Raw genomic sequence first — 25,613 nt, 5'->3', positions numbered from 1 at the left:
AAACACCTCGGGCTTGATACTCCCAACCTGACCAAAGAAATGTTGGAGAAACCAAAGGGATGGATCAGCCCTTCCCAACAGTTCACCATTTTCCTGATCTCCCCCAGAATCCACCATTGTCTGGAGGTCAAGCAAAGCCAGGTCAGTTGAGCATGTTCACAGGACCTACAGGCCTCTGCTGGGCTGAAGCTGGATGTTTGCTATCCTCTACTCCACCATCCCTTCTCACCAGAACACTTAAATATGGTTTGCCCACATGGGATGACATTATGGGGTAAGGCATGTGTCAGGTGATAGGGGCAGAGGAAATGATCTGGATTTGTGCCAGGGGAGGGGTAGGATGAATATGTGGAAAAATATCTTTGCTGCAAGAGTGGTGAGGGATTGGCACAAGCTGCCCAGGGAGGTGGTGGAGTCACCATTCCTGAAGGAGTTCCAGAAACCTGTGGCCATGGCATTTGAGGCCATGGTTTGGTGGCCATGGGGGGAGTTGGGTTGAGGGTTGGACTGGATTATGTTGGAAGAGGCCTCCAAGATCAAACTATTTAAACCCAAACTATTCTATTTAAGACAAAGCTCCCAGGCACAAAACTCCCTTCCAGTGCCATTAGGTAGGACTGCTGGGATGGATTTATTGACTGACATCATGAACCCTTAGGATCTATCCCAAAACCTCTTTCTAACATAAAACCCCCAAATTATTTCACAGCAGGTTTGCAGGAGACAGCAGCAAAATGCCTTTCAGAAGCCCAAAGCTCATCAGTGTGACACAGGCACATGAAAAACAGAGGCAGGTGCAGGTGCTTACATTTACAAACAGAAGCCCTGTCCATTATCCAGATCAAGGAGGAACAATATTCACAGTAGGTGGGGATGCTGTACTGCGTTGCCTTGAAGATGTGGCCGTTGTGCTCTTCCACCTGTGGCAGGAAAGGTTGGGTGGTGAGAAGGAGGAGCTGGGTATCTGCTCTGCTGCAAAAGAGTGGCTGGGGAGCAGCCAGGCAGAAAGGGACCTGGGGGTACTGGTGGACAGCCACCTAAACATGAGCCAGCAGTGTGCCCAGGGAGACAAGAAGGCCAAGGGCATCCTGGCCTGCATCAGGAACAGTGTGGCCAGCAGGAGCACAGAAGTCATTCTGCCCTGTGCTCAGCACTGCTTAGGCCACACCTTGAGTCCTGTGTTCAGGGAGGTTGTAGCCAGCTGGAGGTTGGGCTCTTCTCCCAGGCAATCAGCACCAGAACAAGAGGACACAGTCTCAAGCTGTGCCAGGGGAGGTTTAGGCTGGAAGTGAGGAGAAAGTTCCTGGCAGAAAGAGTAATTGGCCATTGAGATGTGCTGCCCAGGGAGGTGGTGGAGTCACCATCACTGGAGGTGTTTAGGAAGAGCCTGGATGAGGAACTTGGTGCCATGGTTGAGTTGATCATGGTGTTGGCTGATAGGTTGAACTCGATGATCTCAAAAGTCTTTTCCAACCTGGTTAATTCTATTGTATTGTATTCTATTCTATTCTGTTCTAAAAGGGGAAGGTGATCAGGAGCAGCTCTCCAGCTTGTAGCTGTCACTTGCTTTTATTTGCTGGGTTTGTTTCCTTCTCGGCCCAATAAACCTCAGAGGCCACCCAAAGAGACACCTAAGCCTGTGCAGGAAGCAAACCCTCATGCAAGCAGGTTAATAACTGTCGTTGGCTGCCCAACTTTTCTCCATCTTAGGAAGATCTTCTATGCATCCACGGTGGCTTTTGGCTTTGAACCTGAATCCTCCCTAGCACCACCATATGTAACCTCTGACATCTTGGGTATCAGAGGTGTTAAACACAGAGCCCAGCCCAACACTGGCTGTGTCCCTCTCAGCTTTACAGTAACTCTTGACATGACCCAGGAACGGTCACTGGCAGCCCAAAAAGCTAACCATGTCTTGGGCCAGCAGAAGTGTGGCCAGCAGGTCCAAGGGAGGGCATTCTGCCCCTCTGCTCTGCTCTGGTAAGACCCCAGCTGGAGTACTGCATCCCGCTCTCATGTCCCCAGTACAAGAAGGACATGGACCTGTTGGAGAGGGTCCAGAGGAGGCCACAAAGCTGATCAGAGGACTGGAACACCTCTCCTCCGAGGACAGGCTGAGAGTTGGGGTTCTTCAGTCAGGAGAAGAGAAGGCTCTGTGGAGGCCTTCCAGTAAAGCTGGAGAGGAACTATTTGTAAGGGCCTGTGGTGATAGGACCAGGGGCAATGGTTTGAAACTAGAGCAGGGCAGATGTAGGTTAGACAATAGGAAGAAGTTCTTTACTGTGAGGTTAGTGAGACACTGGAACAGGTTGCCCAGAGAGGCTGTGGATGCCTCACCCCTGACAGTGTTTATCAATAATCAATCTGGTCTAGAGGAAAGTGTCCTGCCCATGGCAGAGGGCTTGGACTAGATGATCTTTAAGGTCCCTTCCAACCCAACCCATTCTATGATTCTATGATTGACTTTCTCAACCAATGTGGGACAAGTTTTCAGAGAACAATCTCCAGCCAGCCTTGACCAAGCAAACCAAATCCACCTCATCTGTCTTTCTAGTGCATGGCCTCAAACTAGTGCAGAGCAGATCTAGATTGGATGTTAGGAACAAGTTCTTTACCATGAGGGTGGTGGAACACTGCAACAGGTTGCCCAGGGAGGTGGTTGAGGCCCCATCCCTGGAGATATTCAAGGTGAGGCTCAAGAGGGCTCTGGCCAACCTGCTCTAGTTGGGGATGTCCCTGCTGACTGCAGAGAAGGTTGGGCTAGGTGACCTTTGGAGGTCCCTTCCAACCCTGACCATTCTATACGTCCTTTCATGGCTGCACCTTCACCACAGTGTGATGTTCAGGTCTCAGCACAGGATGTGTCATGAGCAGGTCTCTTATCACTCACTCTGGTCACCAGGACAGGAGTGGTTTAGGCAGTGGGCACAGAGAGCTCAACTCACCACATCTGCTTCTTTTTTCCTTCTCTTTTTCCGTTCTGTTTTTGGCACCTGGAATTAGGGAGAGATTTCAGTGCATTTATGGACAATTTCCCCAAGTGAAGGTCCAGAGTCATGGCCAATGCTGCCCACCCTCCAGTGCACCTGCAGCCCCAGGACAGCCACTCTAGAGAGATCCCCAGTGCATCACCTCATCTTCAGACATCCCCTTGACAACTGTCCCCATCTTCATCCCAGAGCTGAGGTCACCTGCCGCTCTAGCTCCAAGACCAGCACCAGTGACCTAAAGCTCTCCTATCATGAGGACACCCAAGGAGAACATGGCACAGCACTGCAGCCACAGCTGGTGCTCAGCCTGCTCCAAAGAAAAACTGCACAGACAGGAGCCTGAGGAGGACTCAGAGCACGAAGAGCCAGAAGTTGGAATAGTCATACACTGAATACCATCTCCCAAGCCAGACTGAGACCCCATGGTTGTCCCTGCAGACAAAAAGGAGCAGAAAGTAGGAGATCAGGTTTGTGAGAGGCACACTGTAAGTTCTGACTGCTGTACAAACTGTACCTAGGCCCCAAGGACAGCCCTGCTCATGTCCCCTTCTCCTGCAACCCAGCTGAAGGAAGAAGTGAGGAGGATAAGAAAGTTTGAATCTCTTTCACTTTCCCTCAAAGACTGAAAACAAATCCAAAATGCAAAAAGGAAGCAGCAGGAGCTGCCTTGCCAACCACCCGCAGATGGCTGTAGCTCTGCCATGAAGACATCAACATGTTGGCATCAGCTAAGGCCCAGCTCAGCCAGATGTGAACTGGGGTTTGCTGAGCCCAGTGAAACACAACCAATGAACCACATCTTCCGTTGTCCTCCTCAGCTGCAAGCAGAGGAGAAGAGAGCAGAGGTCCTCATGTGTCTTCAGAGGGCAGTCCCACGGGAGGACAGATCCCACATCTTCAAGTGGCTCAAGAGAAGTGGCTCCTACCTTCAGCACAGTGTAGTCCAGGGGTTTGTATTCTATCATGTATTCATCCAGGAAGACTTTGAAGGTGTTGACCCAGACTTTAACTGGAGACTCACTCCAGTCCCTCTGCTCCAGCCTCATGGTCTTCTCCAGAATCTGCTCGAACAAGGCGTAGAGGTCCTTATAGCGAATGCTCTTCCCATCGTCCATCTTCCCAGGAAAGAGAAGCAAAACAAACCCTTTTTGTACACTCATCACTGCCTTCTCTGCTCAAGAATCACACCATCACAGGATGGTAGGAATCTTCCAGTCCAACCCCCTTGAGAGCTGGCTAAAGAGGAAGAGAGAGTCCAAATCTACAGCTCATGGGAATGGATAACAAGGAAATCCCCAAAGTTTCAAAGAACCCAAACAATCTGATTCTGCCTCTCTGCTCTGCTCACCTGGAGGACTGTGTCCAGCTATGGGGGCCCCAACACAAGAGAGAGACAGACCTGATGGAATGGGTTCAGAAGAGGCCACCAAGATGATCAGAAGGCTGGAGAACCTCCCCTGTGGGGACAGGCTGGAAGAGTTGGGGCTGTTAAGCCTGGAGAGGTGAAGGCTCTGGGGAGACCTTAGAGCTGTATTTCAGTATCTGAAGGGAACAGGCACGAAGGCTAGGGAGGGGATGTTTAGAAGGCCTGTGGGGATAGGCCTCTGGTGGCAGCAGTGGAGCCAGGTGGAGTTGGTCTTTTCTCCCAAGGACCAAGTGATAGGAAGAGGAAACAGCATCAGGTTGCTCCAGGGGAGGTTTAGGTTGGCCATGGGGAACAACTTTTTCCCCAAAAGGGTTGTTAAGCCCTGGCCCAGGCTACCCAAGGCAGTGGTGAAGTCCCCATCTCTGGAGGGATTGAAAAGCTTTGTAGATGCGGTGCTGAGGACTGTGGTTTAGTGGGGCCCTGGCAGTGTTGGGTTAACAGCTGGACTCCATGATCCTAGAGGCCTTTTCTAACCAAAATGATTCCAAGATCTCATTTCTGCTGGCAGTGTTAAGCTCTCCCCTGTCCCCTGCTCACTTACCGCCAGCGCCGAGGAGTAAAAGCTGAAGATGTTCTGCCGGAACTCCTTCAGTGCCTTCTTAAACACCACATCCACCAGTGTGTCCTTCTTGCTGTCCTCACTATCCAGCTCATTCATCTGGGGAACCAAAGGCCTTTATGCACCCAGGCCACCTCTGCTGCAGCACAGCACCGGGGGGGATAAACAGCATTGACCTGCACTTGCAAGTTGGGAGCAGGAATTGATCTCTTAGAGGGTAGGAGAGCTCTGCAGAAGGACCTTGCCAGGCTGCACAGATGGGCAGAATCCAACAGGATGGCATTTAATAAGTCCAAGTGCCAGGTGCTGCACTTTGGTCACAACAACCCCAGGCAGTGCTACAGGCTGGGATCAGGGTGGCTGGAGAGCAGCCAGGCAGAAAGGGACCTGGGGGTACTGGTGGACAGCCACCTAAACATGAGCCAGCAGTGTGCCCAGGGGGGCAAGAAGGCCAAGGGCATCCTGGCCTGCATCAGGAACAGTGTGGCCAGCACTGAACAGTGTGGCAGGGAGGTCATTCTGCCCTGGGCTCAGCACTGCTTAGGCCACACCTTGAGTCCTGTGTCCAGCTCTGAGCCCCTCAGTTTAAGAAGGACATTGAGATACTTGAAGGTGTCCAGAGAAGGGCAAGGAGGCTGGGGAGGGGTCTGGAGCACAGCCCTGGGAGGAGAGGCTGAGGGAGCTGGGCTTGCTTAGCCTGCAGAAGAGGAGGCTCAGGGGAGACCTTCTTGTTCTCTGCAACTCCCTGAAGGGAGGTTGTAGCCAGCTGGGGGTTGGGCTCTTCAGCCAGGCAACCATGAAATGCAATGAATCTGTACAGAACATACAGCACAAGAATCCCCCCGGCCAAAAAACAGGCCCTGCTCCCCTCCTTACCCCCCTGGACTCAAAGGGACAAGAGAAAGAGTAGAGAATTGGTTTTCAGCACTTAGCCAAAACAAGGAACACAGCCAAGGTCAGCAAAGCCAGCCAGAAGCAAGTTAGTGTCTCCCAGAGCCAGGAAGCCAAGAGAGAGAAAACGTTAGCCTACACAACCAGCTTAGGTTTGTAATTTCTCCAATAGGATTGTTTAGAACTTATTCTTTTCCTTTTTCCACCCAATGCTGAATTATTTACATTCTACCACTTTCTGTTCAAGATCTGAGGAAATTTTTACTAGGTATAGCCTAAAACTACCACAGCACTGCTAGCACACCTGGCAGCCACATAGGCATCCATGTGAGTGGGGAGTGGGCCAGGGAGAGTGTGGCACTTTTTAGGCTTATGCCTAGGAAATTTTCCACAGATCTTGAGTATAAAGTGATAGAATGCAAATAAATTACCATTGGATGCAAAAGGAAAATAATAAGGTCTAAATAATCTCATTGGGCTGAGAACTGACATCAGGTTAGGTCTATAACCTTTCTCTCTTTCTCAGCTCTTTGCTTTAGCAGATACTACAGGAGAAAGTTCTTCCCAGAGAGACTAATTGGCCATTGGGATATGCTGCCCAGGGAGGTAGTGGAGTCCCCATCCCTGGAGGTGTTCAAGAGGGCACTGGATGTGGCACTTGGAGCCATGGTTTAGTTGTCAGGAGGTGTTAAGTCATAGATTGGACTTGATGATCTCTGAGGTCTTTTCCAACTTGGCTGATTCTGTAATTCTATGATTTGAATCATAGAATTGTCAGGGCTGGAAGGGACCTCAAGGCTCAGCCGGTTCCAACCCCCCTGCCAGGGGCAGGGACACCTCACACCACAGCAGGTTGCTCACAGCCACCTCCAGCCTGGCTGCAAACACCTCCAGGCAGGAGGCTTCCACCACCTCCCTGGGTAACCTGTGCCAGGCTCTCACCACCCTCCTGGGGAACAACTTCTTCCTAACATCCAATCTGAATCTCCCCACTTCTAGTTTTGCTTCATCCCCCCCAGTCCTATCCCTCTCTGACACCCTCAGAAGTCCCTCCCAGCTTTCTTGGAGCCCCCTTCAGACACCGGAAGGCCACAAGAAGGTCTCCTCAGAGCCTTCTCCAGACTGAACAGCCCCAACTCCCTCAGTCTGTCCTCACAGCACAGCAGCTCCAGCCCTCTGCTCATCCTCGTGGCCCTTCTCTGGACACCTCCCAGCAGCTCCAGATCCTTCCTATAATAGAGGCTCCGGAACTGGACACGGGTCTTACCACAGCAGAGTAGAGGGGGAGAATCCCCTCCCTCTATGATTCTATACTAGCTGGTGGCTTCTGCTGGCTTGCTGACCTTGGCTGCTTTTCTTTGTTGTGGCTAAGTACTCACAAGCTACTCTCTACCTTTTATCTTTTGTTTTCCCTTGTTCAAGGGGTGTGGGGGGTGGAGAGGATGAAGCTATTGGTAGCCCCTGGTTTTGTCCAGGGTGGTTCTATTGTCGTTTATAAATTGTGAATTCATGTAAATATTGTGTGTTTTGTACCCATTCATTGCCCTTCACTAATTTGTACACATTCGTTGCATTTCATACCTCTAGATTGCAGTGTGCTTGTAAACAGAGCTTCATTTGCTCCCAACAGGGCTGCTCTGGTCAATTTATTTTTGGGGGTAATTCTCCAAATTAGATGGGGGGTAATTTCAACCCACCACAGGGAGCTGCCATTAACTGAATAAAAAACACTGAGCTCTAGCAGCTCAGACAGAGAGAAAAACCATCACCATGAGCATGCAGCCTAGAAGCAGTCCAGCAACCCTCTCTCCATCACCAAAGCCCTGCCCTAAGTTTTGCCTGCTGTAAGAAGTAAAGAACAACTCCTGGAGAAAAGACATCTTGACTGAAGACACAACAAGCTGGAGGCTGCTCAGAGAAGGACTTGGACTTTGGGATTTGTCCCTCCCCTCCTCCGGGGACGACAGTACAGCCAACAAGGATGACATCTCCTCCAAGCCAAAGCTGCAGGACCCTTTTCCAGACCTAAATGGTCCTGTGGGGTGGGGTGGGTGGTAATATAATTCCTTTCCTGCTCCATCTTTCTCCATTTTTCTCCTCTCTCTCCTTCTGTTAATAAACAGCCTGGCTTTTGACATTTGCCCTTGTTTGTGCTTTTTATTTTACAAAAGGGCAACATTCCAAGCAGAACAGAGTCTCTCTCCCTCTCCAGACCGAGACAGATGCCAGCAGGGGCAGCTCAAAGCAGTGGAAGCACCAAAGCTGCTGTGGCCATGCAGGATCACCACATGGTGAGGGATTATCAGCACTGCTGCTGCTGCCCTCATGGTTGTTTCACGCTGTGCCTGGAAAATGTTCCACAGATCTTGAACAGGAAGTAGTAGAATGTAAATAAGTTACCATTGGATGTAAAAAGGGAAATAATGATAAGGTCTAAATAATTCCATTGGTCAGATAGCTAACATGAAGTTACTTTTGTACACTAACTCTCTTTTGGGCTTCCTTGGCTCTGGCAGATCGTGCTGGTTTGAGCCTTAACTGGAGTTTAAGAGCTCAGATGACAACAGACTGAGAACTCCTCCCCTGCCCCCCTTCCTTTCCCCAGTAAGGAAAGGGAAAGAGAAGGGAGAAAAGGAAAAAAAAAAAAAAAAAAGGAGGGGGGAATAAGAAAAATGGGAAGGAGGTGAATCTGTGAAAGAAATTGTTCAGACTCAGTTTGAAAGTAGGAGAAGTAAATTTTTTAACAAAATATATATATAGCAATACCAGGGAGGGGTCACAAGGGCAAGGGATAAGGATAAATAGGAAAATATACACAACCAAGCCTGGATGGCCTTGGATTTCCATGGATGTAAGTGGATTCAGTCCTTTAGAGAGTGTGGATGCAGCCTGGAGAGAGAGTCAGGGCAGGTCATGGGGCCAGCGCAGGAAACCACCAGCAGCTGAATGTCTTTTGGAGCAGGCCAGGCAGGAGAGGAGAGCAACAGCAGCAGATGGCCTCCTTTGTGCAGGCTTGCTGGGTGTGGTGAAGGCACATTATGCCCAGATATCGAATCTTGTCCCAGCATGTGGACAAGTTCCCCCTCCTTCAGGAGGAAGACAAAAGCCAAGGCATTAGCCAGGCCAGCAGGCACCCAGCACGTGCAGTGCTTGTGCAAATACCAAGTATGGCATAATTCTAGCTTCACGCTTTCTATAGGCTGAAGCCAGTTGTTTATGAGAGTGCCCATCAGTCAAACCCAGCCTCGAGGAATCTGTAAGTATCACCCCAGTTGGTAAACAAGTTGTCCCCTCTTTTACTTTGTCTCTGTGCTTGCTCAAGAGAACAACTCTCAAGCCATAGCTTCTGCCATTGAGCTCATTGTTGTTAGCTTCTATCATGCATGCACGCATACTGAAAGCCTCTGCATTGTGAGAAGCAATTGTGAGGATCATCTCCAGAGGGAGGACCTTTGCTGAGCCTGAGAAGCCCAGTGTTGTCACGGCCAGTCGTACTGACCAGGAGAGCGCACCGTGCCACCAGAGGACTGGACCGACCCCCGAGGGTAAGATCTGCCCAGCTGTCGGGGAGAAGGGACTTGATCAAGACCGAGTCCACTTATGCCTAGCCCCACCATAGTGGGAGAGGAGCTGCCACGTGTGCCGCTCTGAGCTCTGTGAACCTCAGGGAAGACTAAAGCACTGCTCGTGCCTATACTGCACCAAACCCGGGACCACTCCGAGCATCCCGATATTCCTTTAAGCTCAGTAAACGAGAAGCTGCCGCTTAACGCAGCTACATTCTCTCCCCTAGGCTGTTTACATCAGCCCCGAGAATCGCCATAGCCAGCCGACCCCGTAGCCTATTTGCTGTCGTTGTCTGACGGGAAACCTCCAAGCCCGCCTACTGGCAACCGTCGCCCCACCCTGTCATGTGAGCTGAGTCCGAGGGCCGACCCCACGGGCTGACCCTGACCAGGACCGATCCCTGTTGTCTGGAGAGAATCGACCGAGTCCTGAAGGGAACCTGCTTCCAAGCTAAGCCCAGGTTCCATTATTCCCTCTCACACTGCTGCGGAGAGAGGAGACAGTAACCCAACACCGCCGTCCAACTCGACTAGGAACCAGTCCAGTGACAGCAGTCTGCCAGACCTCCACCTTGCTACAAACAACAGCTACGGAGTATCTTCCACGTGCTTTCTATCCACTAGCACTCAGTTCAAAGTATCCGCGTCTAGCAGAGTAATCGCTGACGCATAGAAAGATTATAACATTGCTGTGTCTAGTGGCCAAGCAGCGGAACTGCGCCCTTTGCTATATAAATATAGAAATGGTCTGTAGATAGTTCAATTAAGTTTTAATCATAACACTAAGCCACTTATGGAATGTATTTCACGAACGTGCACTAGACCATTGGTTATTAATAATTTCATAATTAATAAAAATAATATTTCCATCATTCATATCTCATATTCATAAATTTAATATCCTCTTATTCAACAGTAATGGCGCAGCGAGCAGGGTGCACCATTGTGAAATATTTCCATAACTTGGGATACAAAATTACAGCCCCAGACTTGGAGTGGGCAAAATTAAATTGTAAAAATATAGATGGCATTTTCGCAAAGCTAAGCAAACCCAGCAGCAAACACGCTGTCCTGATGGCATCTTGTATTATACAAATGCAGGAGGAAATTAAATTTTTTGACCAAAAGGTTTCCCACTTGGAAAGGGAACTGGCAAAGTCAGAGGCACAAAGCCAGAGACTTCATGATTTATTTGAGCTGCACATAAAAGAGACCATGTCTGTCTTTAAGTCTCAATGGCAATCACATGCTACCTATGAAGTAGCCAGGGCACACGACCCACAAGAGCCAGGCTCTCCTATTCTGTCTGTTCCAGCTGACAAGCAGAAGCCAGCTGACTTTGATTCAGCAGCTGCTCAGCATCAGCACATGAGCAATGTTACCTCACCCACACCAGACAGGTCAGCAGCTACAGCACCACTGCAGCAAGCCAAGCCAGGCTCCATATCACCAGGTGATAACAATGAAGCCACCAGCTTCAACCAGCAACAAATCCCCAAGAAGAAGGTGAGATTCAACTTAGCATCACTAGATGACTCCCAAGCCAGCAGAGGACCGATTTTCCCACAGCATGGCAGACCAAGAGGTAATCAGGGAAACAGAAGCTCCTGCAGTAAGGTATCCAACAACAGCTTGCACAGCATCCCAGCAAGAGAGCTTACTGTGATCCCAGAGACACATGGAGCACCACATCAGACTCAGATTATGGATGTGAGTCTAGCCCACAGCATCACTGCAAACTGCAGAAGAGCCAAGCTGCCACAGAAGCCAATAAGGCTAAACCTCGCAGCATGCTGAATGCAAAGCTCCAGGAAAAGACTTCCGAAAGGGAGAGTTCCAGAAGGGACCACAGACCCAGCAAGGAGGGACACCAGCAAAAGGTATATACTGCCAACCATAAAGCAATGTCACACGACCAGAGAAGGGAAGAGCAACGCTCTCAATCATCCCCTTCTGCCAACCCAGGCAGACACAAACACTACATGGGAAGACAACACTCACGAGGTTCCTGCAAATAATATTTTCATAATTAATATTTCATATTCATAAATTGAATAACCTCTTCTTCAACACTGGGCGGGAAGGGGGAGTGGAACACACCACCTTTGACCTGGGAGACCCCTCCTTCTGGGAGTAGGAGACCAAGTCCTTCTCTGCCCACCTGGATCAAGTTTCTTTTGTCCTCCTGAACAGCTGGGCTCATTCTGCCCCCTGCCCCAGGTGGGTGTAAGGCAGCACACAGATACTAGCTGGCCTTTGCTCATCTGCTGCTGACCTTGCCTGCATTGCTTTGTTGTGGCTAAGTACTAACAAACTACCTTATGCTCTTCTTTCTCTTGTCCTATGTGTCCAGCAGGGAGGGAAAGGAGCAGGGAGGGGGAAGCTGTTGGTAGCCCCCTGGTTTTGTCCAGAGGGGGTTCTTATGTTGCTTATAAATTGTACATGTGTGTATCTTGTGTATTTTGTACATATTCCTTGCATTCCATATTTCTAGGTTGTAGCTGTGCTTGTAAATACAGCTGGTAAATAAAGCTTCATTTGCTTTCCAACTGAGCTGGCCTGGCAATTTTAAGCTGGGCGGGGGGAGTAATTTCAACCCACCACTGCCCCCCAGTATAATTTTGGCTTCAGTTGCCCTCTGATGGCAGCCAGGAGAGGATTTACCTTCTTCAGGAGGAACTCGTCCATGCTCTTCAGGTCGCTGGCACTGGTGATGATCTGCAGGGAGTCATTCTGCCACTGCACAGGCTCCAGGGCCACGCTGCTGATCTTGACACTGCGCTTGCGCTTCACCTTGGGGGAGGGCTCCTTGTTCTCCTTGAACTCCCGGCGGTACAGCCCCGACAGCTCGGGACTCCGTGGTGGCGTCAGGTGGTGAGGACCCATCTCTGGGGGGGACAAAAAGGGGAAAAACATTGAAGAGCAGGTGAAAAATAAGAAAGACATTCTTTCCAGCTAGGGTGGGGAGGCACTGGAACAGGTTGCCCAGGGAGGCTGTGGCTGCCTCCCTCCCTGGAGGTGTTCAGGACCAGGCTGGGTGAGGCCTTGAGCAACCTGGGCTGGTGGGAGGTGTCCCTGTGGGGTTGAAACTGGATGATCTTGAAGGTCCCTTCCAACCCAACCCATTCTGTGATTCTATGAAATCCTGTCTTAGATCCAGCAGAATAACCTGGGACTGGGTTCAGGTCTCTTCAAAGATGCCATTTGTCTATAAATTAGAAAGACAAATCCCAAAACAACCCTAAATGAGTTTCCTTTCAGAGAAAGGACATCTGAGCAGCTGTCTGAAGCCACATCTCGTCTGTCCATGGCACAGGATTGGAAGTGGATGATCTTCAAGGTCCCTTCCAACCCAACCCATTCTGTGATTCTAAGATTCTGTAACTTTGCCACTAAAGCAGGGAGATGGGCATGGGACTAAAGCTATGGAGGAGGGAAGCACTGTGTGGTGCTCAGGGCAGATTAGATGTCATTTCCCCTCTATCACAAGGGGAAACATCTGTCCATGCCCATGACCAGATGGCTGCTGGGAGAATTAGTCACACAGAATTCCTTGAGGCCCACTTAGGATCCCACCCTCTACCCTACTTGCCACTGTTTCAAGTTGACACTGACCACAAATTGCTGAGCCAAGAAGCAACAAGTACATGGGATCCATGCAGCTTCCCAACCCCTTACACACAGCATCCTCAGCCGGGCCAGGCCATCAGACACAGTCCTCCCACACCCTAGAGATCAGCCAACCTCCCTCACTGCTGGATCTTCACCCGAGCCCTCTGTGTGTGTTAGAGGCTAAGGACTGACTGCTGGATCTTCACCCAAGCCCTGGTTGTGGCCAAGCTGGGGCCTGGTGGGCTTAGCTGGGAAGCTAGACCCAAACTAGTTTCTGGAGCACTGTATGCAGGTCTGGAGCCCTCAACAAAGGAAGGACATGGACCTGATGGAGAGGGTCCATGAAAATTATCAGGGGGTTGGAACAGCTCTGCTATACAAACAGGCTGAGGGAGCTGAGGGTGTTCAGCCTGGAGAAGAGAAGGCTCCAGGGAGACCTAATAGCAACCTGCCAGCACCTGAAGAAGGCTACAGGAAGGATGGAGAGAGACTGTTTGCAAAGGCCTGCAGGAACAGGACCAGGGGCAATGGCTTCAAACTAGAGCAGAGCAGATTGAGATTGGATGTGAGGAACAAGTTCTTTACTATGACGGTGGTGGAACACTGGAACAGGTTGCACAGGGAGGTGGCTGAGGCTCCTTCCCTGGAGATACTCAAGGTGAGGCTCAATGAGGCCCTGGGCAGCCTTATCTAGTTAGGGATGTCCCTGCTGACCACAGAGGGGCTTGGACTGGATGAAAGTTCTTCCCAGAAAGAGTGATTTGCCATTGGAATGTGCTGCCAAGGGAGGTGGTGGAGTCACCATCCCTGGAGGTGTTCAAAAAGGGGTTGGATGTGGCACTTGAAGCCATGGTTTAGTTGTCAGGAGGTGTTAGGTATTAGGTAATAGGTTGGACTTGATGATCCCTGAGGTCTTTTCCAACCTTCTTGATTCTGTGATTCTGTGTGATTCTGTGACCTTTGGAAGTTCTTTCTGACCTGGACCATTCTATGATGCTGTGATTGTGAGTATATATCCTTCTCCCTGCATTACCTTCTGTATAGGTTTGTAAATGGTATTTCTATGTTACCTCCAATCCTGTGCCAGTGGTTTTATTTTACTCCTTTGGGGTGAAATACTTCCTGTTCAGAGCTGTTTTCCAGCTCAAACCATGACAGTGTGGCTGTAGGCGATGCCAGACGTGCACTGGGTGTGCCCTCTGCCCTGCCCACAAGTGTCACTTCTCTGCTCCCTGCTGGCCCTGTCCCACCCCACCGCTCACCTTCGCCAAGCTGCAAGCCAGGAATCACCTCCCTGCCAGGGGCTTCTCGCTCAGCATACAGCTCCAGCAGCTCAGACTGGGTAGCCAGCTTCTCCCGGGAGCTCTTCTTCTCCCCTTGCTTTCCTTTCACCCAGAACCGCATCTTGGCTCGCTGAGGCCTAGAAACCATGGAAAGAGGAACTGCCTCAACTGTGCCAAGCCCTCGGCACAAGGATGTTAAGCTGTGGGGCAGCTTCAGGCTATGCCTTTCAAACTTTGTTACAGATTTCGAGCAGAAAAGTAGAAAAATGTAAATAAATCACTAATTGGGTGTGACAAGGAAACACAGAGACAATGCGAAACAATTTCCTTGGAGCGATATCTACTATGAAATTGCTTGTACCAAAACAATTCTGGGAACATCTCTTCCCCCTCCCCTCCCCTCCCCTCCCCTCCCCTCCCCTCCCCTCCCCTCCCCTCCCCTCCCCTCCCCTCCCCTCCTCTCCTCTCCTCTCCTCTCCTCTCCTCTCCTCTCCTCTCCTCTCCTCTCCTCTCCTCTCCTCTCCTCTCCTCTCCTCTCCTCTCCTCTCCTCCCCTCCCCTCCCCTCCCCTCCCCTCCCCTCCCCTTGTTGCTCTGGAGATAATAATCTGCTTCTGCTTGACCTTGGCTGTATTGTTTTGGTTAAGTCTAACAGCAACTTTTTCTCTGCTCCTTTCTCCCTTTTGGACAGGGGATGGGGGGGCAGAGGGACAGCTTCCCTGGGCTCTTGACCAGGGGACTCCTTGTGTTGTCTGCTAATTGTAAATATCTGTAAATATTGTAACTCCTGTAGATGTTGTACACATCCATTGCATTCCATCGTAGATTGCAGTTTTGCCTGTAAATACAGCTTGCATTTGCTTCCAACTGAGCTGCTCTGGCACAGTTCATGTTGGGGAGGTGGAATTTCAACCCATGACAACCTTTTGGGAGTGGGACAGAGGAGGCGACAAAAAGGACCCAAGGGATGCAGCTCGCCTCCAACAGAAAGAGGCTGAGAGAGTTGGGGTATTTCAGCCTGGAGAAGAGAAGGCTCCAGGGAGACCTTCTGGTGGCCTTTCAGTTTTTAAAGCTGGGGACAGACTTTTGAGCAGGGTCTGAAGACTCAGAATGATGAGAGCCTGTCTCAGGTTGCCCAGAGAGGTGGGAGCTGCACTATCCCTGGACCTATTCCAGGCCAGGTTGTTTGGGGCTCTGAGCAGCCTGCTCTCATTGCAGATGTCCCTGCGGGCTGTGGGGGGTTGGACTAGGTGAGCCTTGAAGACCCCTTCCAACTCAAACCATTCTGTAATTCCAACCAGGAAAGTGTCCTTCCCAAAAGTAACCCAAACCTCCTGGCCCTTCATGGTGCTTGAGGAGGAGTTAAATCCACACAACTCCTACCAGAACAAGCAGGCTACTTGTCCTCAGGAAACACAAGACACTCAAGTTTCATGCATGCAGTTGGGTGGCTTGGGATGGGATGTGTGTCCCATGTCACCAAAACATTGCCACAGTGTGAGGAGGTGTCCTCTACTTGGGCATGTCCACAATCAAGGGAGGAAAGCTGGGACAAGAAACCTGTGTGCTGGCCTTGTCTGGTGGAGCTCCAAAGGAGCCGGGATGGTACAGCAAGGTGAGGAAGAGCAAGAAAGACACAGGAGGGCCTGGTCTCCCATCTCCAGCCACGTTTCTTACCTGCCATCTGGAGCCAGGCTCTTCTGTGTGGCCGCCAGCTTCCCGATCTCGCCCTGGGACATGGTTTTGTGCAGCTTGGTTTGGCCTTCCCCAGGGGTGAATCGCTGCGCCGTCTGCAATGAGCCAAGCAGCCAGAGTTGGAAATGGAGACAGCTTTGGGATGCCAGCTCACTGCCTAGGAGCTTTGGAGCAAGGCTTTATGTCCTGACTTTGTTTCTAGCTGCCTCCAGGTGGAAACCTGCCGTCCTGTCGAGCTAGCGTCAACTAGCTAGCAATGCTAGCGTCGAGCTAGCATCGCTTTTCCTGTCACTCCAAGCCCTTCTAAATGGTCCCTCCTCAGCCTTCTGGAAGTCCTCTTCAGATACTGAAATGCAGCTCTAGGGTCTCCCTGGAGCCTTCTCCCCTCCAGGTGAACAGTCCCAACTCTTCCAGCCTGTCCCCTTGGCAGAGGTTCTCCAGCTCTCTGATCACCTTTGTGGCCTCTTCTGGACCCTGTCCATCAGGTCCACGTCTCTCTTGTGTTGAGGGCTCCAGAGCTGGACACAGGACTGCAGGTGAGGTCTCCCCAGAGCAGAGGGGCAGGATCCATCTCTGGCAACACTGCTTTGGATACAGCCCAGGCTGCCATTGGCCTTCTGTGCTGCCAGTGCCCATTGCTGGCTCCTGTAGAGTTTCTTCCTCACCAGCACCCCCAAGTCCTTCTCTGCAGGGCTGCTCTCAACCTCATCACCCCCCAGCCTGGATTGGGTGCCCTGACCCAAGTGCTATCTCCCTGACTCAGGAGATGATAGTTAAATATCTCCCGTAGCTTCTCCATCACCTCAGTGTCTCAGCTGAGCACACTGTGAGTTGAAGCTTTCTGTTTTCTACTACTAAAAATATTTCTGATAAAATTTCAGAAAAATTGGGCTGCAGGGGGGAGGTCACATGGACCTTATCTGCATTCTCCACCCCTGGACTGCCCTCCCCAGGAGCCAGGAGATGGCAGCACATGAAGCAAAATTGCCAGTGGGAAGGGGAGATGTTGCCTGCCCATCAAAGGGTTTCTTATTCCTGTGGCTCTGCTATTTAGGGGGTGGTCACTTAGGGAACGCACTATTTGGGCAAAAATGGAAGAAGGATGATCTACCATTGCTGTCACCACCTCTCTCTAAGAGAAAAATGGAAGAGGGATGCACCCAAAGCAGTGTGGCCAGCAGGTTGAGAAAGGATCCTGCCCCTCTGCTCTGCTCTGCTCTGGGGAGACCTCACCTGCAGTGCTGTGTTCAGCTCTGGGACCCCCAGCACAAGAGAGACACAGAGCTAATGGAGAAGGTCCTGAGGAAGGCCACAAAAGTGATTAGAGAGCTGGAGAACTTCTCCCATGAAGACAGACTGGGAGAGCTGGGGCTGTGCACCCTGGAGAGGAGAAGGCTCCAGGGAGACCATAGAGCTGTATTTCAATTATCTGAAGAGAACCTACAGCAAGGCTGGGGACAGACTGTTCAGAAGGGCCTGTGGGAATAGGACAAGGGGCAATGGTTTGAAACTGGAGCAGGGCAGATTTAGGTTGGACATCAGGAGGAAGTTCTGCACAGTGAGAGTGGTGAGACACTGGAACAGGCTGCCCTGAGAGGTGATCAAGGCCCCAAACCTGGAGACATTCAAGATGAGACCCAATGCCCTGGACAGCCTGATCTATTTAGAAGTGCCCATGCTGATTGCAGGGGGGTTAGGGCCTTTGAGGGTCCCTTCCAACCTGATACAATTTGTGAAGCTGTTTTGCCACTGCTATCACCACCTCTCTGTTAGGCAAAACTGGCAGAAGGATGCTCTTCCACTGCCATCATCACCTCTCTCTGCTCCTTCTTGACCTACTATCACTAAGCCTTTCCTCTGCTGCTGTCATAGCAACCTCTCCAGCTGCTGAAAGTAAGACCAAAAAGGTATTTTTGGTGTGAGATCCTTCTCTTTGAGGGACTCCTCCAAGAAGCTCTGAGGGGGAATATTCCTGTCTGGTCAGGAAACCTTCTCAAATGTCAAGATGAGTCTCTGCATCAGAAAAATCTCCAGGCAGGGAACACCACAAAACATCACCTGGGGCAAAATGCAGTAGCTGAGGGTCTGGAATTGTTCCTTCTCTGAAGAGGGGACCAAATATTTTTCCTCTGAAAGAGGAACTCATGCTCCCCTCCCCCACACTGGCACATGAGAACTATGGCCACAGGCCTGGCCCCAGCAGGCAGCAGTGCTAGAGGCTGCACTGCAGAACTTCCTGAAGCACAAGGGCAAGAGATCTCTCACTGCTGGCTCTGCAGGCACGCCTGGGATCAGCTGGTGACAGACACACTGATGCTTGCCAGTTTATGGCTTTGGCATGCAGGCTGCAGCCACGTGCCTGTTTTGTTACCCAGGCCCTCTCTGTCAGAGCCTCTGCCAAAGGAGGATGAATTTTGCTGTGGTTTCTCTAACCACAGCTTTCCACTCATCTCATACAAGCTTAGGTGCAAACTAGAAGGGGCCTTAGTATGTGCTGACCACAGCTAGCAGCTACTCCTCCCTCTTGTCTCACCACCAGGTAGGCTAAAATCCTCAGGTACTCACTTGGCCTTGCCAGGAAGCCCTTTAGGCATCTTGGGGTCACACACCAGTGCGCCTTGGCTTCCAGCTCTGGCAGGAAGGTGCTCTTGGTCTTTGCTGCTCTGGCGTACTCCAGACTTAAGTCAGGAGCATCAGTTTCTGGTGGAGCTCTACTTACCAGCTGGTGATAGGACTACCACTGACTTGGCAGTCAAGAAACCAACAGGCAGAGCAGCCAGGTTCATGACAGTGTAGCTGGTGAGCCACTACATGCCCAGCTTCACAAGGTCTCATCTGATCTCTCTTTGGTCTATCCATCAGCCCTTGGCTGCTGAGCAGCACATTTAAAGAGTCTTGTTTGTGCAACAGTCATAGCTGGGGGCTGGAGCTGTGTGAATAAGACACTCCCCAGCATGGAAACCAGCCCCTAGGTGGCAGCTGCCTGACTTGGCTTCATGTGGATATGACAAGACACAACAAATGTCTCCACACAGACATCAACCCGGCTTGAGCTTTTGCCCAGCCCCACATGCACCAGCATTGCTCTGCCACAGGCTGCTCCATCATCTGCAATGCCCAGCTGGGCTCTGCTAATCAATACCAATAAATAGGCTCTAAATTTAGCCTCTCATGGCGATTCTGACCCAGAAAAGCCCCCAGTCAATGGGCTGCTCCCAAACTTGCAATACAGAACACAGATGGAAACACCACAGAGGTTGGCAGGACACAGAGAGGTGAGGGTAACCCTGAGCACACCAGAAAGCTAGAAGCTAGGAAGCAGAACTCAGCCACACAAGGGGTCAAAGTGCCACCACCAGCTGGAGCCAGTATTGGGGAGCAGAGGAGACAGAGGGATACAGGAGATGACAGTTGGCACCTACTGCTACTTGCATGCAGGGAGAGCTGTTAAGTCAGGTGAGCAGAGTCCAAAGGAGCATTCCCAAAGAGTGGAATGAGCCAGGTTGCTCCCAATGCTGGAGCTTGCTGAGCACCAGCCCAGCAGGAAAGGCTTATACAGCTAAAAACCCTCTGAAGCTTTGCCAGGGGGTACCCTCCAGGAACACAACATGGCACTCTCCGTGCGGAGCAGCCTCCTCCCCTCCTTCTGCTACCCAAACTCCTCCCTTTCCCTCATCTATGAGCAGGGAGAAGCACCAGGATGCAGCCAGGAGGCCTCAACCAGGTTTTGAGCGTTCCTGGAAATTCATCAAAAGCAACCTTAAACATTCATGGAATTTGTATATCTCTGCCCTCTGCCAGTGAGGAAGTAATCCTGGGGAAAAAAAATTACCCTTTAGAACAAAAGCAGCTAACAGAAAAGTCACCAAAAGCCCTCCCTGGCCACCTGCCTTGCTTGGAAAAGTAGATTTTAGGATTGCATGAGATGTTTGCCAGAGACATGATGAGGCTGCAGCAGACACTAAATCCCTGATTGGGGCTTTCAGGCTTTTCCTTGGGTTTTATTCTCAGCTCCACATCCAGCTCTGGAGCTGGAGCAGAGGAGCAGCTCCACTGCGTGCCCCAGCTGAGCTCTTACGGCAGGAGACAACCCCTGGTGTTTAGCCACACTCCTTCAGGAACATCTCCACAACCTCAGGAATAAAAGCCAGGAGTGAGCTAGAAGCTGTTGGCCTCTTCTGCTCCTGAAACCTCCTGGATTGTGATTTTCCAAAAGCAGCTTATCCAGGCAGGAGATTAAGCCTGGGGTGCCAACACTCAGCAGCATGAGCTCACCTATCACGCTCCTGCAGCTTATGGGCCTGCCAAGGGACAGCTGTTACTGGGCTGAAAAAGCCACCAAGGTGAGTTTGGGATTTTAAACTCCACTTTGCACCCTCACTGTGTTTTTATTGCATACTTGACACTATTTGGCCTTCCCTAAGCCACTGTCTGAGGGCTGAACAATCATCTGGGGCTGAGTCAAAAGTGCCAGTAGGTGCAGCATTTCTGTCATTCTCTTTTGGTATCTGTAGCTTTTTGGACCATATTTCTTTTAATCTTTTTTATCACAGACTCAGAGGATGGTTTGGGTTGGGATGGACCTTAAAGGTCATTCAGTTCCAACCCCCTTGCTATGGGCAGGGACATCTCCCACCAGCTCAGGCTGCCTCATCCAACCTGGCCTTCAACACCGTCAGGGAGGGGGCATCCCTGGATGTGTGTGGATCATTTTTAGAGCAAAAGGATTACACTGAGGTTAAAACCCCCTAAAAATTCCAGGCAGCTGTGCAACACAGGTTGCAAGGGTCCAGGTAAGACCTGCACAGAGTAGATGCTATCAAATGGCATCCTGGCCTGCATCAGGCAGAGTGTGGCCAGCAGGAGCAGGGAAGACATTCTGCCCTGCACTCAGCACTGGTTAGGCCACACCTTGAGTCCTGTGTCCAGCTCTGGGCTCCTCAGTTTCAGAAGGACATTGAGAGACTTGAAGGTGTCCAGAGAAGGGCAAGGAGGCTGGGGAGGGGTCTGGAGCACAGCCCTGGGAGGAGAGGCTGAGGGAGCTGGGCTTGCTTAGCCTGCAGAAGAGGAGGCTCAGGGGAGACCTTCTTGCTCTCTGCAACTCCCTGAAGGGAGGTTGGAGCCAGGAAGGGGTTGGGCTCTTCTGCCAGGCAGGCACCCAGCCCCAGAACAAGAGGACACAGTCTCAAGCTGTGCCAGGGGAAGTTTAGGCTGGAGGTGAGGAGAAAGTTCTTCCCAGCAAGAGGAATTGGCCCTTGGGATGTGTTGCCCAGGGAGGTGGTGGAGTGGCCAGGGTGGTGGTGCCCCTAGAGGTGTTCAAGAGGGGATTGGATGTGGCACTTGGAGCCATGGTTCAGTTGTCAAGAGGTGTTAGGTATTAGGTCATAGGTTGGACTTGATGATCTCTGAGGTCTGGCTGATTCTGTGATTCTATGAAATCAAACCAGGAAACACAATTTCCCCATTTTGCATCCATTCCTGCTGTGTTCACCAGGTTCACCCCTCTACAGCATCCTTGGAAGTGGGGAGAAGAAGCAGAGGGAGGAGTGAGCGCAGCTAAGGTTAGCAGAGAGAGGCTCTCCCTGGGTCTCCTTTCCCTGACCGCCTCAGAAACCAAAACACCAAACAAAACCAAACCCCAAATTACCATTTCGGAGTCACTGTAACAGGCCTGCCCCAGCCGGGCTGCAGGCAGCACCTGGGGCTGAGGAGGTTGGTCAGAGGAGAGAAGGAACTCAAAATTGGCATCGTAATCATCTTCCTCCGTGTCCCCCTCCCCATCAGCACAAGAACCTCCTCTAGTCAAGAAATCGGAGCGCGTCCGCGCCATGCGGGCTTTCTTTTTATGAGTCGGCCTGGGCACCTGCTTGACCAAAGGATAGAACAAAATAAAACAAAACAAAACAAAACAACAAAAAGGGGGGGTGAAAAGAAAAAAAAATGGTCCAAAAAAACCAAACCAAACCAACAAACAAAACCCCCCAGGAGATTCTAACCCAGGTGGTGGCATCTGCAGCATAGCTCCGGCGCGGACTTAAGGCATCAGCCCTGAGCCACATCTCACAGTTCTCCTGAGAGCCCTCCTGGAGCACTGGGGACAGATCTGGAGCCTCTGTGCCAGGAAGGCTCTGGAGGTGCTGGAAGGTGTCCAGAGAAGGGCCAGGAGGAGGAGCAGAGGGCTGGAGCTGCTCTGCTCTGGAGATAGCCTGAGAGAGTTGGGATTGTGCAGTCTGGAGAAGGCTCTGAGGAGACTTTCTTGTGGCCTTCCAGGATCTGAAGGGGGCTACAAGAAAGCTGGGGAGGGACTTTTGAGGGTGTCAGGGAGGGATAGGAGTTGGGGGGATGGAGCAAAACTAGAAATGGGGAGATTGAGATTGGCTGTGAGGAAGTTGTTCCCCAGGAGCGTGGTGAGAGCCTGGCACAGGTTGCCCAGGGAGGTGGTGGAAGCCTCCTGCCTGGAGGTGTTTGCAGCCAGGCTGGAGGTGGCTGTGAGCAACCTGCTGTGGTGTGAGGTGTCCCTGCCCATGGCAGGGGGGTTGGAACTGGATGAGCCTTGAGGTCCTTTCCAACCCTGACAGTTCTGTGACTGTGACACTGCAAACCCCTGGGAGGGGACACTGTGTTCTGTCTGTCACACACAACAAAAACAGAGGACCAGGAGAAGCCAAACTGAAAGCAGCAGGGTGAGGCTGGACAATGATGGCTGTTACTCAAACGGACACTGGGACCAAACCAAGACAAGACTCTGGTGGACAGTGTTTGCCATCAGGACTCAGGGCATGGGGGCTTTTTATTTTAAAGAGAAGGTTGAGTTTGCAGACTCCTCTGAAGTATAGTTTGCCATACCATGCTAGCCCCCTGTTGAGCAACCCTTGTGCTTTAGCCTTCACTTCTTGGAAGCTTTTGAGGGAAAAACGGCCTAAAAATGGTTCCCCCCCCATGACTGTTCAATTAAAAGAGAAAATAAAGGCAGCCACAACTTACCTCTCCTCTGCCAGACCCTGGCATCTTGAATGGCTTCCTAGCTGGCTCCCCCTTGGGCAGGCATTGGTGATTTGTTTCTCTGCTGAAACACAAAGCACAGAGATTTGGAGTCCACCCCACAGTTCTGCAGTACCTTTGGGCAGTGCTCACCAATTAAAGCATCCCAGGTGACTCTGAAAGTGTCAGAGGGCAGAAGATGTTTACCAAGGAAAATTCATAGATTCATAGAATGAGTTGGGTTTGAAGGGACCTCAGAGGTCACCCAGCTCCAACCCCCCTGCCATGGGCAGGGACACCTCCCACCAGCACAGCTTGCTCAAGGCCTCATCCAGCCTGACCTTCAACACCTCCAGGCAGGAGGCAGCCACAGCCTCCCTGGGCAGCCTGTGCCAGAGTCTCACCACCCTCGCTCTAAAGAATTTCTTCCTCATCTCCAGTCTCCATCTCCTCTCTCCCAGCTCAAAGCCATTGTCCCTCATCCTGGCACTCCCAGCCCTTGTCAAAAGTCCCTCCCTAGCTCTCCTGGAGGCCTTTCAGGTACAGCAAGGCTGCTCTAAGGTCTCCCTGCAGCCTTCTCTTCTCCAGGCTGAACAGCCCCAACTCTCCCAGCCTGTCCCCACAGGCGAAGTTCTCCAGCCCTCTGGTCATCTCTGTGACCTCCTCTGGACTCTCTCCAGCAGTTCTGAATAAACTCCTCACCAAGCCCAGGTGCAAGGGCTGCTGCTGGCTCTCCTGAGGGGCTGAGGACTGACTTTTGACTGACTCCTCCCTTCCCCTATACCCTGTGTCTGTGCTGGGTTAAAAAACCTGCACAAATTAAACAGTAACCTCCTCCTGTCATAGTGCCACCCAGACCAGTACATCAAGGGTGACCACCAGGAGGATGGAACAAGGAGTTCCATGGCAAAGACAAGGGGTGATGGGGACAAGTTAATGCTGGGGAGATTCTGATTGGACTCCAGACAGAAATGTTTCCAAATGAGAACAGTTGGACATTAGAATCATCTCCCAAGGGAAGTAGTGGATTCCCCTGCACTGGACAGTTCTTAACAGGATGCTGGGCCAGCTCATTTCATCTACACCAACAGCTAGAAAGGTTGAACCTGATGATCCTTGGGGTTCCTCCCAACCTGGCATTGTGTGCTCCTGTGAGCCACAGGACACCTGGAGGTGCTTCATCAATGGCAACCATTCACTGGTAGCTCTTGCCTTGGAAAGGGAGCAGAAGGATCAGGGGGATGCTTATGTCCTTTTTGAGCTGAAGGACCAAAATATCTGCAAACTTAGGCTATGCATCAGACACAGAGTGTCTGTTGTGCCAAGGTCTGGCTGGGGTGTCCAGACCCCTTGCTGGAGCAGCTCATCACTGAGGCACTGTGGTGGTGTTGATCAGCTGCTCAGCCTGCCTCACCCACTTGTTGTCACTCTGACCACACAAAAACCCCAAGGCTATTTTCTTCATCTCTTACCTTGAGAATAAACTCTCACTATGCCTCCAGGGTAAGGGAAAGAGGGTCAACCCTCCTGCTCTTAACTCCCTTCACCTGCTAATATCCATGATTATCTCTCCTGGCTTACATAAGAGACTGACAAATCATATTTCCAGCTCCTCCTTTTCGTCTGATCTCTGCCCATTCCTTGCTAGAAGATCAAGAAACCTGTCTCATGTTGCTGAGGGTTTGGTATGATCTCCAGAAACAACTTTCTGGACCAGGCATGTGAAATGGTCTCTAGTAGAACAAAAAGCCCACAGAGAAAGTCCACCAAGAAAACTCACAGAGGAAGCCAAGAGAGAAAGACTACGGAGAAAGCCAAAAGAGAAAGCCCACAGAGAGAGGCCATGAAGAAAACCAAGAGAGAAAGCCCACAAGAGAGAGTCCACAGAGAGAGGCCATGAAGAAAACCAAGAGAGAAAGCTCACAAGAGAGAGTCCACAGAGAGAGGCCATGAAGAAAACCAAGAGAGAAAGCTCACAAGAGAGAGTCCACAGAGAGAGGCCATGAAGAAAACAAAGAGAGAAAGCCCACAAGAGAGTCCACAGAGAAGGACTGTGGCAGTTCAGGCTGGGTGCCTCTTGTTACTGCCACATCAGTTACACCTCTGCTGACCCCAGCATCCAGCCCAGTAAGGTGGACACAGGATACAGCCTATTTCTGCCCATAAATCCTGCATGCTATAAATCCATCTGCAAAGTCCTTCTCTTCCTCTTTCTTCCCTCTTATTGCTCTCTACAACTACCTGAAGGGAGGTTGTAGCCAGCTGGGCATTGGGCTCTTTTCCCAGGCAACCACCAACAGAACCCAGGGAAGGTTTAGGCTGGAGGTGAGGAAGAAATTCTTCCCAGCAAGAGAGATTGGCCATTGGGATGTGCTGCCCAGGGAGGTGGTGGAGTCCCCATCCCTGGAATTGTTTAGGAAGAGCCTGGATGAGGCACTCAGTGCCATGGTTTAGTTGATTAGATGGTGTTGGGTGATTGGTTGGACTTGATGATCTCAAAGGTCTTTTCCAATCTGATTAATTATTCTGTATTCTGTATGACCCTCAGGTGGGGAGAACGGAAGTGTTGGGAAGCTTTTGGGCATGGTGTGAGTGACTCTCTATGCTTTGGG

General features: G+C 51.1%; 1 protein-coding gene across 1 annotated transcript in view; it reads right to left on the bottom strand.

The window, feature by feature from the left end:
• MYO9A (myosin IXA) overlaps positions 1-25,613 on the bottom strand; it is a 259,426-nt gene that overhangs the window by 22,402 nt on the left and 211,411 nt on the right. The window contains 9 exon segments of the mRNA XM_068144334.1: positions 809-920; positions 2,946-2,993; positions 3,917-4,105; positions 4,958-5,074; positions 12,097-12,320; positions 14,307-14,464; positions 16,003-16,115; positions 21,668-21,886; positions 23,005-23,086. Of these exon segments, the coding sequence (XP_068000435.1) occupies positions 809-920; positions 2,946-2,993; positions 3,917-4,105; positions 4,958-5,074; positions 12,097-12,320; positions 14,307-14,464; positions 16,003-16,115; positions 21,668-21,886; positions 23,005-23,086 (1,262 nt within the window).

This window comes from Melanerpes formicivorus, unplaced genomic scaffold, assembly GCF_026170545.1.
Source record: "Melanerpes formicivorus ecotype bairdi unplaced genomic scaffold, bMelFor1.0.p_v2 SCAF_10, whole genome shotgun sequence".
In the NCBI taxonomy this organism is placed as follows: Eukaryota; Metazoa; Chordata; class Aves; order Piciformes; family Picidae; genus Melanerpes; species Melanerpes formicivorus.
This window is presented reverse-complemented; position numbering and strand designations above follow the sequence as displayed.